The following is a 27,499-nucleotide window of genomic DNA, read 5'->3' as shown; positions in this document are numbered from 1 at the left end:
TATTTCCCCTCTCTTAAGCTTTAAAAAAAAAACCTGAGGAAATATGGCCATACAAAGACTTAAATACAAATGATAATTTTACAGTCTATTAAACAAACATTTCATAGAAAAACAGATTTTAGCAACAAACTCTTCTACAATCTGCAGTCAAATTCATATACTGTTAGCCAACTTATTTTCGTGGATACTTTATCTCGCATTTAGCCCTGTCTAGCCCATTTAGCCCTGTCTAGCCCATTTTGCGGCAATTAAATTTCGCCATTCTTAAATTTAGTTCATGAAGTTAGGTAAGAAAAAATCTAAGTTTTACATATTCGCGACGATTCATGTTAAATTCGCAATATTTTCCGCACGAAAATACGTTGGTTTACAGTATGTATAATAAGTTGAATTTAATTAAGGTATAATGTAAAGGCTAAATTTGAAAATAATATCAATTTGGTTTTTGATGTAGCTGATTAAGTGAATTGATCGAAATATTCAAATAAATCTCTTGTATTTCAGCTGATGCAAAACTTTGCGAAAAGAGAACAAGCCTTATATGCTGACGCTGGAAGTGTAGCAGAAGAAGTTATATCTTGTATGAGAACTGTGGTATCATTTAATGGTCAAAAACAGGAAGTGAAAAGGTATATTAGGGCAGATAACCCATAATTTAAGGCAAAACCTTATTCACAAACAGCACGTTTTAAACAAAATACAGTGGTGCAAAAGATTTTAATTTGATTAATAAAGGTTATAATTAAGGAGGTAGACCTAGGTTAAGGGAAATAACTCTTAAAATCATCAATACGTTTGTGTCAACAATTTTCAAAAATATATTCTAAGCTTCTAGGTTACATAGATTATTTTCAATCTGTTTCAGGTAAATGCTTAAAATACATTGATGAACTTGTCTTTAACAAACGCTTAACTGATTTACAGAGTTATCTCCCTGAACCAAGGTCTAACCCCTTAAAGAATCCTTTCAAATTTTGTGCCTTTTCTCATACATTTACTGTATTACAATGTTTGTTTAAACATATTTATTTAAAGTGGATTAGGAAACAAGGTCTTGCAACTTATATTAATCCCTCTCCACTTTGCTGGTGAGAGGATTGCCATAAGCATACTTTTTTTCAGTATCTACAAGGGTGTCTTTTACATGCAAGAGATATGGTTCTCTCTTAATACGGGTCAGCCATTTAACATCCCAACGGAATAATTGCTAATGTTATTATGTCATATTAAAAAACGATTGTTCATTTATGTCATTTTCTGCGATTGACATTTTCTGCATTAATAATATAAATTTTGGAAGATACTATTTTCAGATACGGAAAATCTTTGGAAGAAACAAAACAAATAGGGATAAAGAAATCCATGGTAACTGGTTTGTTGCTTGGTAGTTTATATCTTGTGATGTTCGGAGATTATGCACTGTCATTTTGGTAAGTTGCCATGGTAATTGTGTGTACCTTTCAAATTGTAACCATGTGATGTTTAGAGATTAAACATTGTTTTTGGAAATTTTTCAATGGTAACAAACATAGAACTAATAGAACTTGACATCATGTGTGTGAATGTTTAGAGACTACACATTGTTTCTTGGAGGTTTGTTATTTGTATTGTTTAGAGATTATATTTCGATAGTTTTCCATGTTAACAGACATTTAACTAAAAAAACTTGACACCATGTGTGGGAAGGTTTAGAGATTACACATTGTTTTTTTGGACTAGTTTGTTATTTGTATTGTTCTGATAACTAATACATATAGATCTGTATGCACATTTTTTAGCTCACCTGGCCCGAAGGGCCAAGTGAGCTTTTCTCATCACTTGGCGTCCGGCGTCCGTCGTCGTCCGTCGTCCGTCGTCGTCCGTCGTCGTTAACTTTTACAAAAATCTTCTCCTCTGAAACTACTGGGCCAAATCAAACCAAACTTGGCCACAATCATCATTGGGGTATCTAGTTTAAAAAATGTGTGGCGTGACCCGGTCAACCGACCAAGATGGCCGCCACGGCTAAAAATAGAACATAGGGGTAAAATGCAGTTTTTGGCTTATAACTCAAAAACCAAAGCATTTAGAGCAAATCTGACATGGGGTAAAAATGTTTATCAGGTCAAGATCTATCTCGCCTGAAATTTTCAGATGAATCGGTCAATCGGTTGTTGGGTTGCTGCCCCTGAATTGGTAATTTTGAGGAAATTTTGCTGTTTTTGGTTATTATCTTGAATATTATTATAGATAGAGATAAACTGTAAACAGCAATAATGTTCAGCAAAGTAAGATCTACAAATAAGTCAACATGACCAAAATGGTCAGTTGACCCGTTTAGGAGTTATTGCCCTTTATAGTCAATTTTTAACCATTTTTCGTAAATTAAAGTAATCTTTTACAAAAATCTTCTCCTCTGAAACTACTGGGCCAAATTAATCCAAACTTGGCCACAATCATCTTTGGGGTATCTAGTTTAAAAAATGTGTGGCGTGACCTGGTCAACCAACCAAGATGGCCGCCACGGCTAAAAATAGAACAAAGGGGTAAAATGCAGTTTTTGGCTTATAACTCAAAAACCAAAGCATTTTGAGGAAATCTGACGTGGGATAAAAATGTTTATCAGGTCAAGATCTATCTGCACTGAAATTTTCAGATGAATCGGTCAATCGGTTGTTGGGTTGCTGCCCCTGAATTGGTAATTTTGAGGAAATTTTGCTGTTTTTGGTTATTATCTTGAATATTATTATAGATAGAGATAAACTGTAAACAGCAATAATGTTCAGCAAAGTAAGATCTACAAATAAGTCAACATGACCAAAATGGTCAGTTGACCCGTTTAGGAGTTATTGCCCTTTATAGTCAATTTTTAACCATTTTTCGTAAATTAAAGTAATCTTTTACAAAAATCTTCTCCTCTGAAACTACTGGGCCAAATTAATCCAAACTTGGCCACAATCATCTTTGGGGTATCTAGTTTAAAAAATGTGTGGCGTGACCTGGTCAACCAACCAAGATGGCCGCCACCGCTAAAAATAGAACATAGGGGTAAAATGCAGTTTTTGGCTTATAACTCAAAAACCAAAGCATTTTGAGGAAATCTGACATGGGGATAAAAATGTTTATCAGGTCAAGATCTATCTGCCCTGAAATTTTCAGATGAATCGGTCAATCGGTTGGGTTGCTGCCCCTGAATTGGTAATTTTGAGGAAATTTTGCTGTTTTTGGTTATTATCTTGAATATTATTATAGATAGAGATGAATTGTAAACAGCAATAATGTTCAGCAAAGGAAGATCTACAAATAAGTCAATATGACCAAAATGGTCAGTTGACCCCTTTAGGAGTTATTGCCCTTTATAGTCAATCTTTAACCATTTTTCATAAATCTAAGTAATCTTTTACAAAATCTCCACTGAAACTACTAGGCCACAATCATCTTTGGGGTATCTAGTTTGAAAAATGTGTCCGATGACCTGGCCATTCAACCAAGATGGCCGCCACGGCTAAAAATAGAACATAGGGGTAAAATGCAGTTTTTGGCTTATAACTGAAACCAAAGCATCTAGAGCAAATCTGACAAGAAGTTTAATTGTTAATCAAGTCAATATCTATCTGCCCTGAATTTTTCTGATGAATTGGACAACTGGTTGTTGGGTTGCTGCCCTCCAATTGGTAATTTTTAAAGAAATTTTGCCGTTTTTGGTTATCTTGAATACTATTATAGATAGCGATAAACTGTAAACAGCAATAATGTTCAGCAAAGTAAGATCTGCAAATAAGTCAACATGACCTAAATGGTCAATTGACCCCTTAAGGAGTTATTGCCCTTTATAGTCAATTTTTAACAATTTTCATTAATTTGGTAAATTTATGTAAATTTTTACCAAATATAGTTCTCTGTTACTAATGGGCAAAGTTCATTATAGATATAATTGTAAGAAGCAAAATCGTTCAGTAAAGTAAGAACTTCAAACACATCACCATCACCAAAATACAATTTTGTCATGAATCCATTTGTGTCCTTTGTTTAATATGCACATAGACCAAGGTGAGCGACACAGGCTCTTTAGAGCCTCTAGTTTTAAATCACCATAAATGGAATGCAATGTTTCCTATTTTTGAAAAATAACAATAATAAATGCACTCAATAATTTCTGAATTTAAAGTACCAATCTTCAAGGATCATATTGTTTTTCGTTCATTTTTTTTACATAAATAAGGCCGTTAGTTTTCTCGTTTGAATTGTTTTACATTTTCTTATCGGGACCTTTTATAGCTGACTATGTGGTATGGGCTTTGCTCATTGTTGAAGGCCATACGGTGACCTATAGTTGTTAATGTCTGTGTCATTTTGGTCTTTTGTGGATAGTTGTCTCATTGGCAATCATACCACATCTTTTTTTTTATATATGCAAATTGTTTAATTCTAGTAATTATTCTGTAGGTATGGAAATGAACAAGTCAAAAAATTCATAACATCTAATGGAGAAGATGGTATCACACCTGGTACAGTCCTCACAGTATGTATAATAGTCTTGGGGGGGGCCACTTCCATACTTTATTGATAGGGGTGCCGCTCGGTTTCTGTTTTCCTACCATTTTCATGTAATTTAGATTTCAAAATTGTATACCTTTTCATATATTGCGTAGGTTAAAATGTTACCTTTTCCCATATTGTTTGATGTGTAATGTTGCAGTGGAATACTGAAGTGCTAAAAGAGAGAAAATTGGTTGATATTTAACACAGCTGAGAACACCAAGAAAGATGACAGACAAAGTTGAGGAAGCTTTATTGACCTTATCATATAATTCTGATAGCTTTTTCTGACCTATTCCAGCGGCACATCCTGTCACCTTATCATATAATTCTGATAGCTTTTTCTGACCTATTCCAGCGGCACATCCTGTCACCTTGTATATAGGAAGTGGACCCTCAAGATCATAGTTCGGGGAACAAATGTAGGACCTAGGTTCTGGACATTTTAAATATTCCTTTAGACTGTTAAGCATTTTATAATTATACATTTTAAGTCAGATATTTTTTGCTGGCCAAAGTGTTAACGAATTAGACAGTATAAAAGAAAAAAACACTATTTGATATGATTTGTGCAGCTTGTTTGCTGCAAATTTTTTAGTTTTTATGAGACAAAAGGTTTGAAAAGCAAGAAATTCATAACCTTTCAGAACATAAGAATTTAAAAGCATCTGTGTGGATGATTCCTTGTGGACTGCAAGTCCACCAAAAGTAGTACAGCATATTTTATACGACCGCAAAAATTTTAATTTTTCGTCGTATATTGCTAACACGTTGGCGTTGTCGTCCGAATACTTTTAGTTTTCACACTCTAACTTTTGTAAAAGTGAATAGAAATCTATGAAATTTTAACACAAGGTTTATTACCACAAAAGGAAGGTTGGGATTGATTTTGGGAGTTTTGGTCCCAACATTTTAGGAATTAGGGGCCAAAAAGGGCCCAAATAAGCATTTTCTTGGTTTTCGCACAATAACTTTAGTTTAAGTAAATTGAAATCTATGAAATTTTGACACAAGGTTTATGACCACAAAATGAAGGTTGGGATTGATTTTGGGAGTTTTGGTTCCAACAGTTTAGGAATTAGGGGCCAAAAAAGGGCCCAAATAAGCATTATTCTTGGTTTTCGTACAATAACTTTAGTATAAGTATATAGAAATCTATGAAATTTAAACACAAGGTTTATGACCATTATTACAGAGTTTGTCTTTAGTGCTGTGTGGAGGCAGTAGAGTGCCTCCCCGTGCTTCAGGTTTATGCTCTTATAATATACTAGATTATGGAGTGTGTGTACGAGCGAGAACTGCTCTAGTTCATTGTCTCTTTGACACATTCCCCATTTCCATTCTTAATTTTATTGGTTTCATTTTTGGAGGTTTGGTCCCAACAGTTTAGGAATAAGGGGCCCAAAGGGTCCAAAATTGAACTTTGTTTGATTTCATCAAAAATTGAGTAATTGGGGATCTTTGATATGCCGAATCTAACTGTGTATGTAGATTCTTAATTTTTGGTCCCGTTTTCAAATTGGTCTACATTAAGGTCCAAAGGGTCCAAAATTAAACTTAGTTTAATTTTAACAAAAATTGAATCCTTGGGCTTCTTTTATATGCTGAATCTAAAAATGTACTTAGATTTTTGATTATTGGCCCAGTTTTCAAGTTGGTCCAAATCGGGGTCCAAAATTAAACTTTGTTTGATTTCACCAAAAATTGAATAATTGGGGTTCTTTGATATGCCAAATCTAACTGTGTATGTAGATTCTTAATTCATGGTCCCGTTTTCAAATTGGTCTATATTAAAGTCCAAAGGGTCCAAATTAAACTAAGTTTGATTTTAACAAAAATTGAATTCTTGGGCTTTTTTGATATGCTGAATCTAAACATATACTTAGATTTTTGATTATGGGCCCAGTTTTCAAGTTGGTTCAAATCAGGATCCAAAATTATTATATTAAGTATTGTGCAATAGCAAGAAATTTTCAATTGCACAGTATTCAGCAATAGCAAGAAATCTTCAATTGCACAGTATTGTGCAATAGCAAGCAATTTTCAATTGCACAGTATTGCGCAATAGCAAGAAATCTTCAATTGCACAGTATTGTGCAATAGCAAATATTTTCAATTGCACAGTATTGCGCAATAGCAAGAAATATCTAATTGCACAATATTGTGCAATAGCAAGAAATTTTCAATTGATTGGAGTTATCTTTCTTTGTCCAGAATAGTAGTTGAATCAACTTAAATCATTGTTTTATACAATATACAATGTATATTCACTTTTACTACCAACTGATAAATTAAAACAATCTTTACCATTCAGTGATAACAAGCACTTTATTTTACATTTTAATATTTTATGATGTATTTAAATGAGTAGTTATTGTTGCAAACTCGATTAGGAATTTGAATTGAGATCAGTTTTGGAAAAAGGGAAAGGGGGATGTGAAAAAAAAATGGGGGGGGGGGGTTAAATTTTTCTCATTTCAGATTTCATAAATAAAAAGAAAATTTCTTCAAACATTTTTTTGAGAGGATTAATATTCAACAGCATAGTGAATTGCTCAAAGGCAAAAAAAATATTTTAAGTTCATTAGACCACATTCATTCTGTGTCAGAAACCTATGCTGTGTCAACTATTTAATCACAATCCAAATTTAGAGCTGAATCCAGCTTAAATGTTGTGTCCATACTTGCCCCAACTGTTCAGGGTTCAACCTCTGCGGTCGTATATAGCTGCGCCCTGCGGAGCATCTGGTTAACTTTAGAATACTCCAATAACTTTTAATATGCTACAGGAAGTGGACAATATTATCTCAAGTAGGAAATTCTATTATCTTTACTGTAAAACTATTTGATTGTATACTTATTGCATAAAACTTATGATTTCATGGTCTTCTTTGTAATCAAGTCAGCTGATCCTCATTGTATACTTGTTGCACACATATAAGATAGTAAAATTAATTCAAAGATACACAATAAACTTATAAAAAACCTAAGAATATAGGAATATGTGTTTGTAGGACCCCCCTCCCCCTTCCACACTATCACATTTTCATCTTCAGTAACCCTAATTTACCATATATTTCAGAAAAAAAATCTCTCAGATTATAGAGAATTGTTAAAGAATTCTTTATTTTTTTGCCTTTCAGGTATTTTTCTGTGTAATGATTGGTAGTTTCTCAATAGGAAATGCAGCACCAAACATTGGTTCCTTTGTAACAGCCAAAGGCGCTGCAGCTGTTGTGTATGAAATCATTGACAGAGTAAGTTAATTTAAACTTATGATTTATAAGCAGTTACAATAACAAATAGACATTTGCAGATCAAAATAAGATCTTTCAATGATAAACAAATGTCCACACACGATTTAAAAAAAGTATAAGTTTAGAAAAGTTGTAAATGAATTTTAACCAGGACTGTAATCTTAATTAATGTTTAACAATGATATTTGCTGTTGTAAAACATATGCTTCAATTCTGTTACAACTGTAATTATTTACCAATGTCATGTTTCAGAAACCAAAAATAGATGCCAGTTCTGAGAAAGGACAACGCCCACTGTCAATACAAGGAGCATTACAGTTTCTTGGTGTGAATTTTACTTATCCTACGCGAGAAGATGTACAGGTAATTATTACTTCCCCTTGTCTTACTTGTGTTCACATGAACTTATCACATACCTGTCAACCTCTGAAAATGAAAAGTCAGGTCATGACCTGCATTGAGAAAAAAAATCTCAGGTCATAACGCGTACGACATTTTGCGAGCTCAATTGAAGAACAAAAATATGTTTACATATAATTTATATAGTCAATATGTATATGAAACAGTTAGAACATGTATACAAGTTTATTTCAGACTATTGTTATATTCCATAGTAGCAGACTTGGCATTCTTTAAAAGAACTGCACTTGGTTTCAGTTCATAGCAATGCAAATGTGTATTCATTTTACAAGAAAGAAGAGCACACAGTGTATCCTTATTAAGATCAGCCCTAAACTCTGTAGCTATTTTCTTTACTAAAGAAAATGCCCTCTCACTGTCTGCATTGCTGTTTGGCAAAACCAGTAATGTTTTAGCAAGTTTTGACAAAACAAAAAATCTTGGCTTGTTTTCAACTACCACTTTGTTATTTTCAACTGAAAGGGCCCTCTTTACTATTTGGGTGGTTTTAGTTTTTCCACAGGAATAACCTGAAGCTATTTCACTGTCAGAGAACATTAATTTACACAATTTTGTGAAATGGTCAGTTACTGCAAAGGAAAGGTTGTGCTCAGCCACAAAGTCAAAAATAAAGTTTCTGCATTAGTTACTTTATCAGCCAAAACACTTTTGGTCTTTGTGAAAAAAATATCGTTACGTAGCTCAGGTAAACAGTCCTACATTTTTCTTTTTGTTACATTGAAAAAGACCGATAAAACCGAAGGTCGTATTACTTCTAAATACCGGAAACAATTCCGGTCAGAAATCCGGGTGAAACGGGTAATGTTAGAAATTCCCGGGACCCGCCGGGTAAAGAAAAACTCCCGGGTGAGAGGTGAAAATAACGGGTGTCACCCGCAAAAAACGGGTGAGTTGACAGGTATGTTATCATACTGGTGATGACAAGAAGTTTGGTAGACAGTCCAATATAGTTGGTGCTAATTTTGGGAGTATGATCACTGGTCAGTACAGAGATAGATTCCTGTCTTTAAAGGGTCAGTCTAAAGCTTACACAATTTTTTATTTTCCTATTTTTAGGCCAAAAAAAAAAATAGGTGTGTTTCCTGTTGCATGCCCCAAAAAATTAGGGTCGGTAGGTATTTATTTTTTTTTTTTATTTTTTTTTTTTTTACTGGCCTGCTTCGGTTGTTTTTTGTGTATTTTTATAATCAGTTTGTTATTCTTTCAGGTTATTTTCATCAGTTCATTGTATAAAGTATACAAGATATGAATAGTCCATGTTCAAAAGTTGCAGAAGACTTGGCCAGGACTTCCAGCTTATAAAATTTTCAAACTTTTCAGAACTGATATGCCATCTGTACGGGTCAGGCTATAGTCTTACACAGAAAGCCCATCAAAGTCTGTCTCAGCAAAGACCTGTTTTATAATCAGTTTCTTTCAGACAATTTAGTTCACAGAACTGATGCCAGCTTTTCTACAAATACCAAATATTAATAACATGATAGAGGGATGGGTGAAAATCTTTGAAATTTTGATTATACACTAGCTGTTTAAAAGAAAATCAATTACAAATTGAGTTTTGGGGCTATGGTTGAGCAAATATCAGATATTAAAATTAAATTTAATCCTAAATTGAACGTTTGGCTTCCCTCTTGTATTAGAAAAGACTGTCAGAAGTAAATGCCAAAACATTGTAAACTTGTTATACAAAATGTACTGTCAATTTTATTCCTATTGTTATTGATAACACACTTTGACTGATGGCCATAGCAGAAGCCATGCCGTTGTTTGACTTCAATCTGTATCACACAAATGCTTACTGTATTAAAATTTTATTTGAAATCAAACGTTTAAAAGATGCCATTCAAAGGCTATACTAAACAAAAACCGTTACCGGAAAAAAAACGAAAAAAATCCGGATTTTTTTTTTTTTTTTTCTGGGAAAAAAAAGTTAGGGTCGGCGCCAAAAAATTAGGGTCGGTTGGGCGACCGGAAACACACCTATTTTTTTTTTTGGCCTTACCCTTTAATTTTCAACCATTGAATTTTTTTTTGAATGAAATGGACATGACCTAAACATGGACCGTGATGAGGACCCAAAATTGAACTACGACAGAAACTATATATCAGGAGACGATTATCATAAAGTATTTGTTTCTCGCTTTCTGTTATCTGTTTACTTTTTATACACCTTATCACTATTTGTCCACCATTGCTGGATATCACGCAGGTTCCAGTAAAATTTTGACGTCATAAAACAAAACATCTGACTCCACAATGGAAAAGTGATTGTTGTATGCGTCAAAAGTTCAAGCGGCCGTGTCAGCCGGGATTAGCAATAAGGTGTATTGAAAGGATTGTTTGAATGATAAATGTCAATTAAATAGAAACCCTATACAAAAATAACCAAAATAACCAAAATACATCTAGAGGTCAAAATGAAGTCTTCAATAATAGGCAGGAGTCTACACAATCAATACAATCAATAATCTGAACCAGCCAAGTCAAAAACAGTTGGTGTATAAATAAAACAGAGTATCATTAAAGATCTCCTATCAAATCCAAATTTTTCAAATAGCAAAGCATTAACATACTTGTTAACCTATGTTTTGGGGTTATAATCTGGTTGATGTTATAACTGCATTTACTTTGTTGAACAGTTTTAGGTTGTATTTTATAGGTCCTGACTAATTTTAACCTGTCGATAAAACCTGGACAAACTGTAGCTTTGGTAGGATCCAGTGGGTGTGGTAAATCTACCATAGTTAATCTCATACAGAGGTTCTACGACCCAGATGCAGGACAGGTAAGTAGATATTATAAGGGGGAGAAGTAACAAGTTCTTAATAATCTTACCTTGTCTGGAAGTACTAAATGTATTTGCAGTGGACTTTAACAGTTCATTAAATGTCAGAAAATATTCATGAACTAACTTAAATGCATTGTTCATGAACAATTCATGATGGTTCATCAATTCATGAACTTTATCTGACAGGGGCTGTTATATCGTGGATTCATCATTATTCATTGAATACCAATTTCTGTGAAGTTTGTGGGTACAGATCAAGATGAACCATGAAATTAAATGTTACACAAATTACAAATTCTATAAGGTTAAATGCAGACTTTGGCAAAACCATGAAATCAGATATCTGCAAATTTGCAAATTTTCCTCGATGTTACCTTATTTTTAAATTTAACTTATATCAACATTTTAACATTATAATTTTCTAGGTTTTACTTGATGGTAACAACATAAAAGATTTAAATTTGAACTGGTTACGACAGAACATTGGTGTGGTATCGCAGGAACCAGTCTTGTTTGGTTGCACCATAGCCGAGAACATCCGACTAGGGAATCCTAATGCAACCATTACAGAAATAGAACAAGCAGCCAAACAAGCCAACGCACATGACTTCATAAAAAGTCTTCCTCAGGTAACAAATACTGATAGTAAAATGAGACTGACTAGTATTTAAAATATTATGTATAAAACTGCAATAGTTAAAACAGTACAGGAAAAGCACCTAGCTAGTCTCAATTTTTCCTCATTTGACCAAACAACAGGGTTGAAAAATAATAGTTAAACTTGATTAACCCTGTTTATCTATAACTGTATATAATGTGTTATAAAATCAGAGAAGACGTCTGATCTATAAATTTACTTAGTGTGTCCTATTCCTTATTGTTTTATTTTAACAAAGTCTGAATTCACAATGCACTTTGTTTTGTTCCATTTTTCAATTGATGAGATTGCTTGTATAGAGCTAGTTCAGAAAAAAACCGCAATATGGTGTGATTGCCAATGAGACAACTAACCACCAAAGTTCAAATGAAAAGGATGTAAGCAATTGTAGGAAACCATGTGTCCTTCAACAATGAGAAAACCCAATACTGTATACAAAACCACACAATTTTAACCCATACAGCATACATTATCACACTGTTTAAACTTTGTTGCATGTCAGCACCTGTACTAGAATAATCCAAGTTCCTTTAGTTTATTTATTTTACTTTTTTAGAGTTACAACACACTAGTTGGAGAGCGTGGAGCTCAGTTATCAGGAGGACAGAAACAACGAGTAGCCATTGCCAGAGCTTTGATTAGAGACCCAAGAATCCTATTGCTGGATGAAGCTACATCTGCATTAGACTCTGAGAGTGAGAACATTGTACAGGAAGCTCTAGAAAAGGTTTAGTTATATATATGATACTCTAATTAAAGAAATGTTAACTTTTTATTGCCCTGTCGTTGTGGAGGGGGTATAAAGTGTTACCCTTGTCCACCTGTACATCTGTACGTCTATATGACCCAAAGTTGGTTCCGCTCTCTAACTTAAGTTTGCTTTAACCAAATGTTTTGAAACTAACAAACTATTTAAAAAAAAAGGGCGAAAGATACTAAATCCATATTCAAACTCATAAGTTGAAAATAATCTTGACAATGCCATTGCTACAAAAGAAAAAGACCAAAAGACAAACAACACGAAACACAACATAGAAAACTGAAGGCTGAGCAGCATGAATCCCACCAAAACTGGGGGAGATCTTAAGTGATCCAGAAGGGTAAGCAGATTGTGCTCTACATGACACACCCATCATGTTGCTGGGGGAGATCTTAAGTGCTCCAAAAGGGTAAGCTGTTGCTGGGGGAGATCTTAAGTGCTCCAGAAGGGTAAGCAGATTGTGCTCTACATGACACGCCCATCATGTTGCTGGGGGAGATCTTAAGTGCTCCAGAAGGGTAAGCAGATTGTGCTCTACATGACACACCCATCATGTTGCTGGGGGAGATCTTAAGTGCTCCAGAAGGGTAAACAGATTGTGCTCTACATGACACACCCATCATGTTGCTGGGGGAGATCTTAAGTGCTCCAGAAGGGTAAACAGATTGTGCTCTACATGACACACCCATCATGTTGCTGGGGGAGATCTTAAGTGCTCCAGAAGGGTAAACAGATTGTGCTCTACATGACACACCCATCATGTTGCTGGGGGAGATCTTAAGTGCTCCAGAAGGGTAAACAGATTGTGCTCTACATGACACACCCATCATGTTGCTCGGGGAGATCTTAAGTGCTCCAGAAGGGTAAGCAGATTGTGCTCTACATGACACACCCATCATGTTGCTGGGGGAGATCTTAAGTGCTCCAGAAGGGTAAACAGATTGTGCTCTACATGACACACCCATCGTGTTGCTGGGGGAGATCTTAAGTGCTCCAGAAGGGTAAGCAGATTGTGCTCTACATGACACACCCATCATGTTGCTGGGGGAGATCTTAAGTGCTCCAGAAGGGTAAACAGATTGTGCTCTACATGACACACCCATCATGTTGCTGGGGGAGATCTTAAGTGCTCCAGAAGGGTAAACAGATTGTGCTCTACATGACACACCCATCAAGTTGCTCATGTAAATACAAACCTGGAAATAAATCTTAATTCTGAAGTTTTGAAATGCCATTTCATAGCATGCTGAACACAATTTTTAAAATGCTTTTACTCATATGCACAGGTTAGGCAAGAAAAACAAACAATAATTTTGGTTGTTTGTATTTTAGGCAAGACAGGGAAGAACAACCTTGGTGATAGCACATCGTCTGTCCACCATACAGAAAGCAGACATTATATATGTGGTGGATAAAGGAGAGATCATAGAACAGGGAACACATGGTGACCTGATGGACAAACAAGGACTGTATCATTCACTGGTCACTGCACAGACATTGGTTAATGAAGATACAGGTAGGTTTTACACTTAAATATATGTGTGTAGTCAGGTAGGTTTTACACTTACATATATGTATTTAATCATTTAATTAGCTACAAAACCAGATTTTATCCACCATTTTCTACATAAGAAAATGACTGTACCAAGCCAGGAAAAGGACACTTGTTATCCAGTTGTTTGATGTGTTTGAACTTTTTGAAGATATAGTTCACAGTTGTAATAATGATAAGTTTTGAACTGGTTTGTTAATAACAAATGAATAAGAAAAGCTGAAGAGAACATTGTAAGTACAGAAAAAGAGGATGAATTGATGGTTAATATCAAGTGGCAAATATTACATGGATCTTCTGAATGATAATCTCTAAGAAACTGATTAATCCTTTAGAATGATAATCCCTAAGAAACTGATTAATCCTTTAGAATGATAATCCCTAAGAAACTGATAAATCCTTTAGAATGATAATCTCTAAAAAAACTGATAAATCCTTTAGAATGATAATCCCTAAGAAACTGATTAATCCTTTAGAATGATAATCCCTAAGAAACTGATAAATCCTTTAGAATGATAATCTCTAAAAAACTGATAAATCCTTTAAAATGATAATCCCTAAGAAACTGATTAATCCTTTAGAATGATAATCTCTAAGAAACTGATTAATCCTTTAGAATGATAATCCCTAAGAAACTGATTAATCCTTTAGAATGATAATCCCTAAGAAACTGATTAATCCTTTAGAATGATAATCCCTATGAAACTGATTAATCCTTTAGAATGATAATCCCTAAGAAACTGATAAATCCTTTAGAATGATAATCCCTAAGAAACTGATACATCCTTTAGAATGATAATCCCTATGAAACGGATTAATCCTTTAGAATGATAATCCCTAAGAAACGGATAAATCCTTTAGAATGATAATCCCTAAGAAACGGATTAATCCTTTAGAATGATAATCCCTAAGAAACGGATTAATCCTTTAGAATGATAATCCCTAAGAAACGGATTAATCCTTTAGAATGATAATCCCTATGAAACGGATAAATCCTTTAGAATGATAATCCCTAAGAAACGGATAAATCCTTTAGAATGATAATCCCTAAGAAACGGATTAATCCTTTAGAATGATAATCCCTAAGAAACGGATTAATCATTTAGAATGATAATCCCTAAGAAACTGATTAATCCTTTAGAATGATAAGATATAATATCAAAGAATGAACGTATTTTCAGGATTTCAAAATGAGTATGAGGACGGTGAGTACAGTTTTCCCTGGAGCACATACATAACAATTATCTTCAAGCTGTTGCATTATGATATCGCATGATTCTGTAAAACCTTTTTTTTCCTAGGCCCAAAGGGACCCTTAGTCATCATTTTTCAGTTTTGTAAGAAAAGCAATAAGTTTAAAGCCCTATATAGTAGGCCACAATTCAAAAATTTAAATACTGAGATCTGTTGGATAAATGTTCTCTGTCATAAAACTTTACTAAGTACTCAGAGCACCAGATTTGGCTCAAAACACAAAATCCAGTATTTTGAGGTTGATTTCTGAGTCTAGTGAGTAAGATAAGTGCTCTAAAGGTTTATGACTACAGAAGGTGTTATTAAATAGATTCATCATACACTTTTTATTTTGAATGAATGGGGGCCAAAGTAAGTGGCCTTAATTATATCTGTTTTTCCATACATTTCATTATTTGAAAGGAAACTCTTTTTATCTCCATCTTAAAGCTGTTTTTTCAATGATTATAACGTTAAGAATTTTAGATAAAAGGATAAAACACTGGTGAAAGTTCAGATTGCCTGCACGAATCATACATTGTACAAACATGTTAGAGATCCAAATAATCACATGCATGAAGCACACCTAAATTGTCCTTAGATTTCATGAAATTTCCACATTTTCCTTCCAGTGTTGCATGTAGAGCAAGAACTATTCATCCTTCCTTATTATCTGAGATACCCCTGGATTTTGTTGGGTTGGTTTTCGTCACTTTTTCTTTTTCTATGTATTATTTTGTAGACTGTTGTTTGTATTTTTGTCTTTACTTTTTTTTTGCCATGGCAAAGTTTGAATGTCCCTTTTATCACCAATTTTTTACTGTATTAAAGGTTTAGAAATGTTAAATTGACTAAAAAAATAATAACTTTCTTAAACTATCCTGGATTTGTACCAAACTTGGACAGAAGCTTGTTTATGATAAAAAGCTAATATCTAGAAAAAAGTTTTGTTAAAATTTATTTCCTGTTTTTCCGTATATTACTTATAAATGGACTTAGTTGTTCTTCCAGTTAATATATTGCATAGTCTGCAGTTAAAGTTTTTAAAACATTTATTAGATTCATAAAACCATTCTGGAGTTTTACCCAGCATGAACACCAGCTTCTAAAAATCAAATGATAGTATCTAGAAGAAAATTTTTATAAAACTTTTCCCCATTTTTGTTATGCCCCACCTACGATAGTAGAGGGGCATTATGTTTTCTGGTCTGTGCGTCCGTTCGTCCGTCTGTCTGTCCGTCTGTTCGTTCGTCCGTCTGTCCCGCCTCAGGTTAAAGTTTTTGGTCAAGGTAGTTTTTAATGAAGCTGAAGTCCAATCAACTTGAAACTTAGTACATATGTTCCTTATGATATGATCTTTCTAATATTAAGACAAATTAAACTTTTGACCCCTAATTCACGGTCCATTGAACATAGAAAATGAAAGTGCGAGTTTCAGGTTAAAGTTTTTGGTCAAGGTAGTTTTTGATGAAGTTGAAGTCCAATCAACTTTAAACTTAGTACAAATGTTCCCTATGATATGATCTTTTTAATTTTAATGCCTAATTATATTTTTTACCCATTTTCACGGTCCATTGAACATGGAAAATGATAGTGCGAGTGGGGCATCCATGTACTTTGGACACATTCTTGTTTAGATCGAACTAACAGCAAAAGTAGGCGAGACACTGGATTCTGTGGAACCCTTACAATTTTTTTGTTAAGTGTCCTCATTTCTAGAAGACTTCACGTAAAATGTGTATGACATTAAAAAATAGGTTTTTGGTGCCAAAAAACAGTTCCTTGAACATTTTTTGAATTTTCATGTTTTTGAAATTCTTTAATTTTAATATTATAGAGAATATTTAAATCTTGACATCAAGAAGGCAAAACTATTTTTGTTTACAATATTATCAATAACTATGTTTTTAATATAAAAGTTAACATTTGAAACGAATTTGAAGAAAATATTCAATCACAAAATATAAACAAGAGGTCAATTTTCATAAAATTGGTATTGAATTTCACAGCCATATACTGTGGATTCATTTATTTTTTAGTGGATACTAATTTTCGTGGTTTGAGGAAAACTTGCATATTCGTGGATATTTGATTTCGTGGTTTTGCCAAAGACTGCATACATTCCTTTAGAAAATTTGCAATTCGCTGAATATCTAAATTTATGGTTCCCTAATGTACCCACGAAATCCACGAAAATTGGTATCCAACAAATGTTAATGAATCCACAGTAATTGTTTGTTTTTAACTTTATAGCTGAGTTAGCACTAGAGGAGGATGAGGAAGAGGAAGCCGCAGATGCTGTACCAGATCAAACAGTTAAACGACAAAGATCAAGAATCAAATCTACTTCATCAGACGACAAATCACCACAAAAATTGTCTCGACAACTCTCCCGACAGACATCAGGACTGTCTGATGGGAAGGACAAAACTGACAAAGAAGAGGAGCCTGAAGAAGTAAGATATGATGCAAAGCTTTTTGTTCCCAGTTAGTCTTCTGCTAAGTGAATGGGGTATTCAGGTTTACCCTTGTCAGTCTGTATGTTCCAAAATACTGTCAATTCAGAAATTATGGCGAGGTTTTTATTATTGTGAAAAATGTTACAGGGTTATAATCACAAGAATTTAAACTCACATTTTTCAATTTTTTATATGAATTAAACAGGATTTTCACAATATCGCAAAAATTAAAATCGCATTTCAGTCTTTATGACAATAATAAATGCATGCAATACGTCCTGAATTTACAGTAGGTTTCCATATCTTTGTGTCAACATTTTATGGTAGATTAACATAAACTTATTACAAATGTATTTTATGTTTCTACAAATATGTTTTGTTTTTACAGCAAGAAGAATATGAACCACCGAGGTACTTCCGTATGATCCATGAAAATCAACCAGAATGTGGATTTATTGTGCTTGGGATTATGGCATCTTGTGTCGCTGGATGTACGATGCCAGCATTTGCTATATTCTTTGGAGAAATGATTAAGGTAACTGAACAATTTCCAAGATGATCGACAAAGGTCAAATGTCACATTGGGCAAACTTTGCCATTGAATTTCACCTATATTATAAAATGTTATAAAGGATACAATTTTGTTCTTAAATGAATCAATTTCAAAAGTCTATATGCTAGTTAAAACAAATCACATCAAGAGCCTGCGTTATAGGCTCCAAAGATAAAACATTTTGCAGTTGTTGTCAAAATACGATGATTATGACCATTTTTTGGACTTTAAGGATGTATACATAGGTAAAATTAAACAAATCTAGAATTTAAAATTGATAATATCATTAAGAAGATTTAGGATAATCTGCATACAGATACATGTAAAAAAAAAAATAGTATGCGAGTTCTTATTATTGCTATACTAGCTTATCGCAATAACTTCTGAATTTACAGTTATTTGAATATATTATGGAAGAAAATGTTTCTATCCATGAATGGCCATAAAAAAAAAACCAGATTCTCATTTACTTCCTTTGATCATTATATATACAAAAATGTATACACTAAAAAGGTTATTATCTATAAACTACCATTTTAATATCTTTTTTCAGGTATTTATAGAGCTAGGAAATAATGGACTTTTATGGAGCATGATGTTTTTGGCACTTGGAGGAATAAACTTTCTGGTCTATTTTGTACAGGTAAGAGGTTATTGCCAACTATTGATAATTTAAAATGGCATGAGAACACAGCTATTTCATAGTGTATTTCTTTTAGACAATAGATTCAATTAAAAAAAAATTGCACCTGCTCTATCCCAAAAAGATTTTTACAGTGTCGTGTACTACTACTGGGACAAATAATATCAAATTTATAGAACCTTCTATTAAATCTTACTCAAAAAATATTGATGATTTTATGTTAAGGGGGTCTAAAATTCAGTTTGACAGCTTAAGACGTAATAAAATTTGACCTTTTTTAACTGGACCAAATTACTACTTAACATAAAGATTCAGCAGTCAAATATTTTTAACATGTAATTATCCCATATTTAATATTTCATGCATTAAATATATCAAGAAATAAATTGGGAAAGTGTATCATAAAAAATGCAAGTTATACACTGTTCACACTAGGGTCTATATTTGTAGACAACGAAAACCAAAGGACGATAACTGTGTCCTTGGACCAAATGGTTATTGCCAACTAAAGATAATTTAAACCTGTTATTGCCAACGATAGATAATTTTAAAAATACAGTTTTCTACATTCATAATGTTTATATTAAGTAGAAAAACAGTCCTGGGGTGATCTTGAGTTAGTTTCAAAAATATAATTTTCAAGATCTAATTTGAATTTTAGAATTTTAAGATGTTTCTCTGCAAAGATAAGATAAGGAGATGTGGTATAATTGCCAATGAGACAACTATCCGCAAGACACTTAAGGACATAGGTGTTAACAAATATATTTAGGAATTATCCCACTGAATTTATGAACAGGGTAATAAAAACAAGAATGATTGATATGCAATTGTAATTATGTATTTTGAGAGCTAGTTAATAATCTTTTTGATAGATCTCACGAAAAAAATATTTCGTTTTCAAGCCCATCTTGTAAAAAAATCATGACTCGTTATTTTGAAACAATACAGTTTGAAATTATTCTTGCTGTTACTTTCTCTTTTGAAGTGTTATTTCATACTCAAAATGAAGGAAAGAGATCAATTAGAATGCTTCATTTAAAGTTTTGTCATAACTGTTCACATTTTACATGTTTATAATTTTATAAAAGAGGGACGAAAGATACCAAAGGGACAGTCAAACTCATAAATCTAAAACAAACTGAAAACGCCATGGCTAAAAATGAAAAAAGACAAACAGAAAAACAATAGTTCACATGACACAACATAGAAAATTAAAGAATAAACAACACGAACCCCACCAAAACTAGGGGTGATATCAGGTGCTCCGGAAGGGTAAGCAGATCCTGCTCCACATGTGGCACCTGTCGTGTTGCTTATGTGATTACAAATCCTGTAAATAGTCTAATTCGGTAGGTCACATTCATGAAAGGGAAGGGGATTGTAGTTACGACGTTATACCTGCACTGGACCAGTTTCTAACTCTCCTTTCCAGTACTGCAAACCTAATTATTTGTAAGAATTTGTTTTTGACCTTGACCTTTCAAGCCTACTTCATTGTGATTTTATTTTTGCAGTTTCATAAATTCATTTTGATATTGTGATGAATTTTTGAATATTTCTTCTTGACCTTGACATGTTTGTTTTTGTTTTAGGCTTCTAGTTTTGGTATATCTGGTGAGAGATTAACCCAGCGACTCAGACTTGGTACATTTAATGCCTACATGAGACAAGATATAGCTTTCTATGATGACAAGTTCCACTCCACTGGAGCTCTAACAACTAGACTGGCTACAGATGCATCCTTAGTTAAAACAGTAAGTTATTATAAAAAAGAAGATGTGGTATGATTACTAATGAGACAACTCTTCACAAGAGACCAAAATACACAGAATTTTAAAAAGAATTATTGGTCACTATTAACAAAAATTCTTAAGGGTTCCGCGGAACCCAGTGTCTCGCCTACTCATTCTGTTAATCACAGGCTCAACAAAAATGAAGAAATAAATCAATAAAATATTCCGGTTGATACTATCTTTTGATTGCAAGAAGCTTCTGTCTAAGTTTGGTAAAAAATCCAGGATAGTTTATGAATCTAATAAATGTTTAAAAAAAATTTAACTGCAGACTGAATGTAATGTTAACTGGAAAAAAACAAAATTTACTTCTAGATACTATTAAAAAAAAAAAAAATAGCTTTTGATCATAAACAAGCTTCTGTCCAAGTTTGGTACAAATCCAAAATAGTATAAGAAAGTTATTAAAATTTTAAAAAGTTTAACCACAGATCTAGAGTGAATGTGTTGTTTCATGGCAGAAAATAGGGTATAAAAATTTCAGAATTTTTTTTTCATTACATATTTTATTTATTACTTTATTAGTTGTTACTTTATCATATGGTACACAAAAATCAACCAAAAAAATCAATTCGTGTTGGTCCCAGATGACTTTTAAAATGTATATATCATTGAAAAAGCTCAAAATTATCTCCCTTTGTTGCAAAAATGCCATTGTTTGGCATTAAAATTGAAATATCTTTTTTAACTCATCCGTGACCTATATTTTTTATTATTATTTTCAAATAAGCTGTACTTAAACTAAAGTATTGTAAAACTTGAGCAATTTCTGTAATTTAGTTCTTTTTCTATTTCGATATTACCTCTATTTCTCCTATTAGTTCAACAGAAAAAAAGTACCGGCCTTTACAAAAATGAATGCTACTTTTGAAGGCAGATTGTGAGCATAAATGTACGGTGACCCCAATTTTTTAATTTTATTTTTATATTAAGTATAGCTAAAGTTTATTTATAGAAAAATATAGCGAAATCCTATATTAAGAAAAACAAATGATTTAGACCCGCGAGCCCCCTTAAAAGTAAAATACGGAAAAATGGATTAATTTTTTTCACAAAATTTACTTCTGGATACTATCTTATGATCACAAACAAGCTTCTGTCCAAGTTTGGTACCAACCCAGGATATTTTAAGAAAGTTATTAAAATTTTAAAAAGTTTAACCACAGAGTGAATGTAATGTTTTCTAGCAGAAAAACTAAGTCCATTTATAAGTAAAATATGGAAAAAATGGAATTTTATTTTTACAAAATTCTCATCGGATTTTGTCAAATGTGTTGACGTCTTTTCTATTATATTCATGTGTTATGGTAAAGAAAATTAATCACTGCCTTCATTTATTAGATTTGATTTTGTTCAACGTAATCTGTACAATGCTTTTATTGAAGTTAGATTCAAAACAAACCGGACATAGCTGTATAATATAGTTAATTGCTACCTTAATTTGCTATTAATAAGTATTGCAATGTGCATTGTTATTAAATGTAAAATATCAGTATTTAGTTCAAATATAATTAACAAATTAAACAAAACTTACCTAAGTTGAAGTTTGATGTTAATTTGGTAAGGTCCAATCTCCCAGAATAACATGAGTGAACAATCGATCACGTGACACAAATCAGACTTCAGAGGAAAAGTCAGGAAACTGAAATTCACATCCACTGGGAGGGCATAAACACAATCACGGGCGGGCATGTTATTCTGGGAGATTGGACCGTACCAAATTAACATCAAACTTCAACTTAGGTAAGTTTTGTTTAATTTGTTAATTTAATAAGTCCAATCTACCCAGAATCACATGAGTCTTTAGAGTTCAGTTTTCTGTACTTTTATCATATTCTGTTATAACAAATTGAACTCCAATTCACAAGGTGTAAAGCATGGTAAAATTTTGAATTTCCACCGTTTTGATATATATGTACAACTGTATCTTTCCAATAGTATTTGTAAAATATATATCCTTTATATACACATGATATTTACAACATTTATTTTTCATTTGAATTTAAGACTTCATTACTAAATGTACTGTCATTAGTAGTGGGTCGTTTGTAATGTTTTCTAAAAACACTATCTTTTCTCCATCCTGCTGTTCTTAGAATAGTATCTATAGGTATCTTACCACTCACATTAGAAGTACAAGCTCCTCTTGTGCTATGAGGCGAGAAAATAGTCATATCGATGCCTGCTAAAGCAAGAACTTTTTTAATCCAGCTAGCTATAGTACACTTTTTGACAGCTTTGTGCGGTTTTTGATGACTTACAAATAATTGTGTTACATCATTTCTAAGTGCTGCTGTTCTTTCTAAATATTCATTTAAGGTATACACAACACATATTCTATAATCTGGTTTATATGCCTCAATAAACAATTCTGACAACTGATATCCTGGTCTTGTTTGTTTGAGCAAATCTCCATATCTAATTTTTACATATGTTTCTCCTAATTCAAGGTTACGAATGTCAATAAGAAACAAACTTTGGATTCTTTGTCCTGTTGTCAAAGCCAACAACATTACCAATTTTAATGTTAACTTCTTTAATGAAATATCTTTCACTGGTTTCAAACTTTTTAAGAACTTTAAAACAATTTCAATGTTCCAAGTGACATTATATTTTGGAAGAGAAGGTCTTTTGTTAAAAATTCCCTTCATAAACTGTTTTACTTGGACATGTTTTCCAATTTGAACATTAGTTATCAAATACACAAAACTTGACACAGCAGATTTAGCAGTATTTAAAGCACTGTAACCCAATCCATTTTCAAATAAATTGAAAAGAAACTTTAGAACATTGTTTATAGATGGATTAAATTGATTAATCTTTTCCTTGTTACAAAAAAGCATCCACTTTTGGATATATGACCCATATTGTTTTTGTGTACTTTTTCTCCATGATCCAATGATGATATTGGCGGCGTCTTTTGAAAGGCCTCTTTCACACAATTTTCCCCTGAGACCATGAAAACTCCCAGTCTCATATTTTTTAACTGATGATTTTGACTTGTTTTTGGATTTGGAAGATATTTTGAACTTTTGGTAGAATGTAGGGTTGTTTGCATACTAATTTCAGCATCACAGGAAACCAAGGTTGTGTCGAAAATAACGGAGCTATCACCACTGCTGTTGCTCTTTCTAGACAAATTTTCTGTAATACAGCACTCAATACACTGAACGGTGGAAAAATATATGCGTAATAATCACTCCAGTTCAAAGAGAAAGCATTAACTGCAAAAGCCTTAACATCTGGTCCAAATGAAACATACTTATCTAACCTGTAATTACATTTTTAGGCAAAAAGGTCAATGTCACAAGGTCCAAACTTGTCCATGATTTGAGCAAATATATTGTCTACTATCATCCATTCCATATCAGCATTAAGCTTTTGCCTGCTAAGTGCATCTGCTTTAATGTTTAACTTTCCTTTTATGAAGAAAACACTTAACCAAATTTTCCTATGCATACACCATAACCAAATTTGTTTAGCTAGTCTATTAAGTGATGTTTTTCTTCCGCCCATTTTATTCAAATATTTTATAGCTGTAGTGTTATCCAGAAATAATTGGACATGTTCTCCGTGTGAATTTTCACAAAATTGTCTTAAGGCCAAAAAGGCTGCCTTTAGCTAAAGATAATTTATATGTTTTTGTCTCTCCTCTTTCGACCAAATACCTGACATATCCAAATTATTTGTAACATCATGTGCACCATATCCTATCATACTACTATCCGACTCAATTTTTCTGTCTGGCGATTTGAATACAATAGGTTTGAAACTATATGGTAAATTGAGAATCCACCAATTTATACAGTCTCTAGATTCCTTTGAAAGCTTCATTTTGCTTTCAAAATGTCCTTTATTTATTTTTAACTCAAAGTCTTTTTGTATTTCTAAGGTTTTGTAAAACAAAGGTGCATATAAAACACCATGTTCAGCTGCAACTAATTTCCCAATTAGCTTAGCAAACTCACGCACAGTAATAAATACTTTTCCCAACATGTCAACACTTAAATTTACAATGTTCGCCACTTTCTTAGCGGTTAGTCTAACAGTCATATTAACTGAGTTTATTTCAAACCCTAAAAACTCAATTTTTGTAGTTGGTGTAACAACTGATTTCTTATCGTGTATAGTAAATCCTAAGCTATCAAATAACATCAAAGAGCTTTTTACATTATTACTGCATTCTTCATGTGAGTCACTGATGAGTAAAATATCATCTATATATGCACAATTTACATATCCTTCTTTCCTCAAAGAGGAGAGCACTGGTTTTAGTAGTTTTGTGAACACTCTAGGAGCGGACGATAAACCGTTAGGCATAGCAGTAAACTGAAAAAAGTTTTCTTTCCATTTAAATCTTAAATATTTTCTGTCCTCAAGACTAATTTTTAGACTATAAAAAGCATCTTTAATGTCCAGTCTAGAAAAGAGGCAGTTTTGTTTTACTAATTCTACAGCTGACTTGAAAGTTTCCATTTTAAAATGTTTATACTCCAAATGTTCATTTAAATTACTTAAATTGAGAATAAGTCTATGAGATCCATCAGGTTTAGGTCTTATAAAAATGTGAGATACAACTTCCCCAAACTGATGGTTAGTAAATTCAATGACACTTTTATTCAACAAATTTGATAGCAGGTCATCAATAATGAGTTGCTCAGTGTCATTAAATTATTTTTTCTTTACGTGAACATTTATTACAAGGTTCAGTCTCAAATTCTAAGTGATAACCTTGAGACACAATGCTCAAGAGGTTAATGTCACTTGTAATGTTTTTCCATACTGGTAAACAGTTTGAAATTTTTCCTGCTACAAAATTGGCAGGTAAATTTTTAAGATGATGTAATTCATTAACCATAAAAGTACTTACATTATCTTTTGTGACTAGTGTTTCTTGTGGCCCAGATTTCCCTTGCCTTTCTTGTTTTTCTTTCCCTCTCGGTTGATCTGGGCCCGTTTGGCTAAAAAAGAACTTTTAAAACCACTGCTATAACCACTGTTAAACCCATTGCTCTTATTGTTGTCTCTGTTTGATTTCTCAGGCTCTCTTGTTTTATCTTTTCCAAAACCTTTAGTATAACCAATCTTTTTCCCCAGTTTAACACTGTCGTCAATTTCTTTATTTCTCTTTTCGAGGTCCTCCTGTTCCCCAAACAGATACTTTGAAGAAATCTTTTCCCCTTCATTGGAAAGAACATAGTACTTTTTGTCAAGTGCTGGAGTCAGTAATCTTTCCCGCTGACTAGACATGTCTCTGTGTGCATACAGTAACATATTCAAAGAATCAAGTGCCAATTCGAAATTTTCTTCAGATTCCTCTGTTGAGCTTTTCAAACTTTTGTCCATCAACAAAACCAGAGGAATCATCCCATTCACTAAATAACCTTGAGTTCTCTGAAAATTCCGATCAGAGTCTTTTAAACGTTTGTCAGTCTCTTTCGAAGTCCATAAAACTTTATTGACCATAGGCACTTCCAAATAATCACAATTCTCGGGTCTAACATATTTTTCTAATAGCTCTTGTACCTCTTTGCTCCTATGGTCTACCGTAGACTCGGATCCTTGGTTTACGATTTTCGCTATTTTCTCGTGTACAGAAGGCCCCAATTTAGGCTTTTTGGAAAGAACACTTTCTACTCTTTTAATCTTCTCAAACTTAGTCGGTGCAATTTCCACTTTTCTCTGTTTACTCTTTGGTTCACCTTCCTCATCTTTATTTGACGATTCAAAATCTCCTTCGGATTCTTCTTCCGATATGCTGTCATAAAAACTATCAGCTGTGTTTACACTACTTGGTGACCTGTTGACCTTGCTACGCGCATGCGTACTGGAAGCTGTAACCGGTGCGCGTTTGTTTTGAATACACGCATTTTTTATCTCTGAAACAGATTTAGTCAGAGCGTTAATTGCTCTCTTTTGTTCCAAAATAAGTTTCTGATTATTGATCATCTGCTCCTGGTACATTCCAATTAAATCCGCCCTATTTGTTTGGTCAGAAGTAGCGGTACTCGTACTCGTAGCCCCTCCTTTTTTAATTTTTCCAGAAAACATAGAAGTAGCACTATTTTTCGCCACATTATCTGATGGAGCTCCAATGATTTGAAGAGAACCATCATCATTCACAATAACTGTTTGATTTTCAAATATATTGCAATCTTCCACTTGGATAGGTTCTATCGTAAATTCCTCCGCCATTCTGGGAAACACGTGCCCTCAGTTTTCGAAATCGTAAACTGAGATATAATCTTTACTTTATAATTTTCAAACGTATTTTTACGATATCTGTTTTACTATAATCACATAAATCCAATATAAAATACAATTTCCTGACAGATCATAGAATAAAATCCATAATTCGAATAATTTTTCCTCACAAAATAAGTTCCAATTTGCTTATGAAAGGATCAACCTCGTTCTGATTTGTGTCACGTGATCGATTGTTCACTCATGTGATTCTGGGTAGATTGGACTTATTAAATCTTAAATCAATCTTAATTCTATCTTATTTTTGAGATATAGTTTTAGTCATTCAAATGTGACGTCATTTTTGTGCTGTTTCAGAATTTCAAATGTGATGTAATTTTTGTGCCTTTTCACCACTTCGTATGTGACGTCACTTTTTTTCATTTGTCGGGTGTGTGTATTTTTTGTGTTGGTCTATGTAATGTATCTGGGTTTTGTTTTCTGTAATTAGTTAATACTTCAGTTTTATCATGTATATCTTTTATATTCATTTGATTAGATTTACTGTTTGCAATTAGCATAAATTGTTCTAAATAATAAGGATGTTCTTATCCTATGCATAAAACCCTAGCCGTATTTGGCACAACCTTTTTGAACTTTTGATCCTCAGTGCTGTACA

General features: G+C 33.1%; 2 protein-coding genes across 10 annotated transcripts in view; one reads left to right on the top strand and one right to left on the bottom strand.

The window, feature by feature from the left end:
• LOC139500033 (ATP-dependent translocase ABCB1-like) overlaps window positions 1-27,499 on the top strand; it is a 65,930-nt gene that overhangs the window by 22,959 nt on the left and 15,472 nt on the right. For 7 of the 9 annotated variants that reach the window (XM_071288735.1, XM_071288738.1, XM_071288733.1 and 4 more), the window contains 14 exons: window positions 505-629; window positions 1,314-1,430; window positions 4,426-4,501; window positions 7,662-7,775; window positions 8,028-8,138; window positions 10,855-10,980; window positions 11,409-11,612; window positions 12,198-12,368; window positions 13,734-13,917; window positions 15,135-15,158; window positions 17,440-17,642; window positions 18,034-18,180; window positions 18,752-18,841; window positions 20,437-20,598. In XM_071288735.1, the coding sequence (XP_071144836.1) occupies window positions 505-629; window positions 1,314-1,430; window positions 4,426-4,501; window positions 7,662-7,775; window positions 8,028-8,138; window positions 10,855-10,980; window positions 11,409-11,612; window positions 12,198-12,368; window positions 13,734-13,917; window positions 15,135-15,158; window positions 17,440-17,642; window positions 18,034-18,180; window positions 18,752-18,841; window positions 20,437-20,598 (1,854 nt within the window). The remainder of the gene's footprint in view (window positions 1-504; window positions 630-1,313; window positions 1,431-4,425; window positions 4,502-7,661; window positions 7,776-8,027; window positions 8,139-10,854; window positions 10,981-11,408; window positions 11,613-12,197; window positions 12,369-13,733; window positions 13,918-15,134; window positions 15,159-17,439; window positions 17,643-18,033; window positions 18,181-18,751; window positions 18,842-20,436; window positions 20,599-27,499) is intronic. The other 2 variants (XM_071288736.1, XM_071288734.1) reach the window with 1 other exon arrangement.
• LOC139501813 (uncharacterized) lies at window positions 25,691-26,933 on the bottom strand. Its single transcript, XM_071291031.1, has 2 exons — window positions 25,841-26,933; window positions 25,691-25,706 (listed from the first exon to the last, which is right to left on the bottom strand). Exons 1-2 carry the CDS (start codon window positions 26,830-26,832, stop codon window positions 25,691-25,693), a joined length of 1,008 nt encoding a protein of 335 aa, XP_071147132.1. The 5' UTR covers window positions 26,833-26,933.

This window comes from Mytilus edulis, chromosome 13 (assembly GCF_963676685.1).
Source record: "Mytilus edulis chromosome 13, xbMytEdul2.2, whole genome shotgun sequence".
NCBI lineage: Eukaryota > Metazoa > Mollusca > Bivalvia > Mytilida > Mytilidae > Mytilus > Mytilus edulis.
This window is presented reverse-complemented; position numbering and strand designations above follow the sequence as displayed.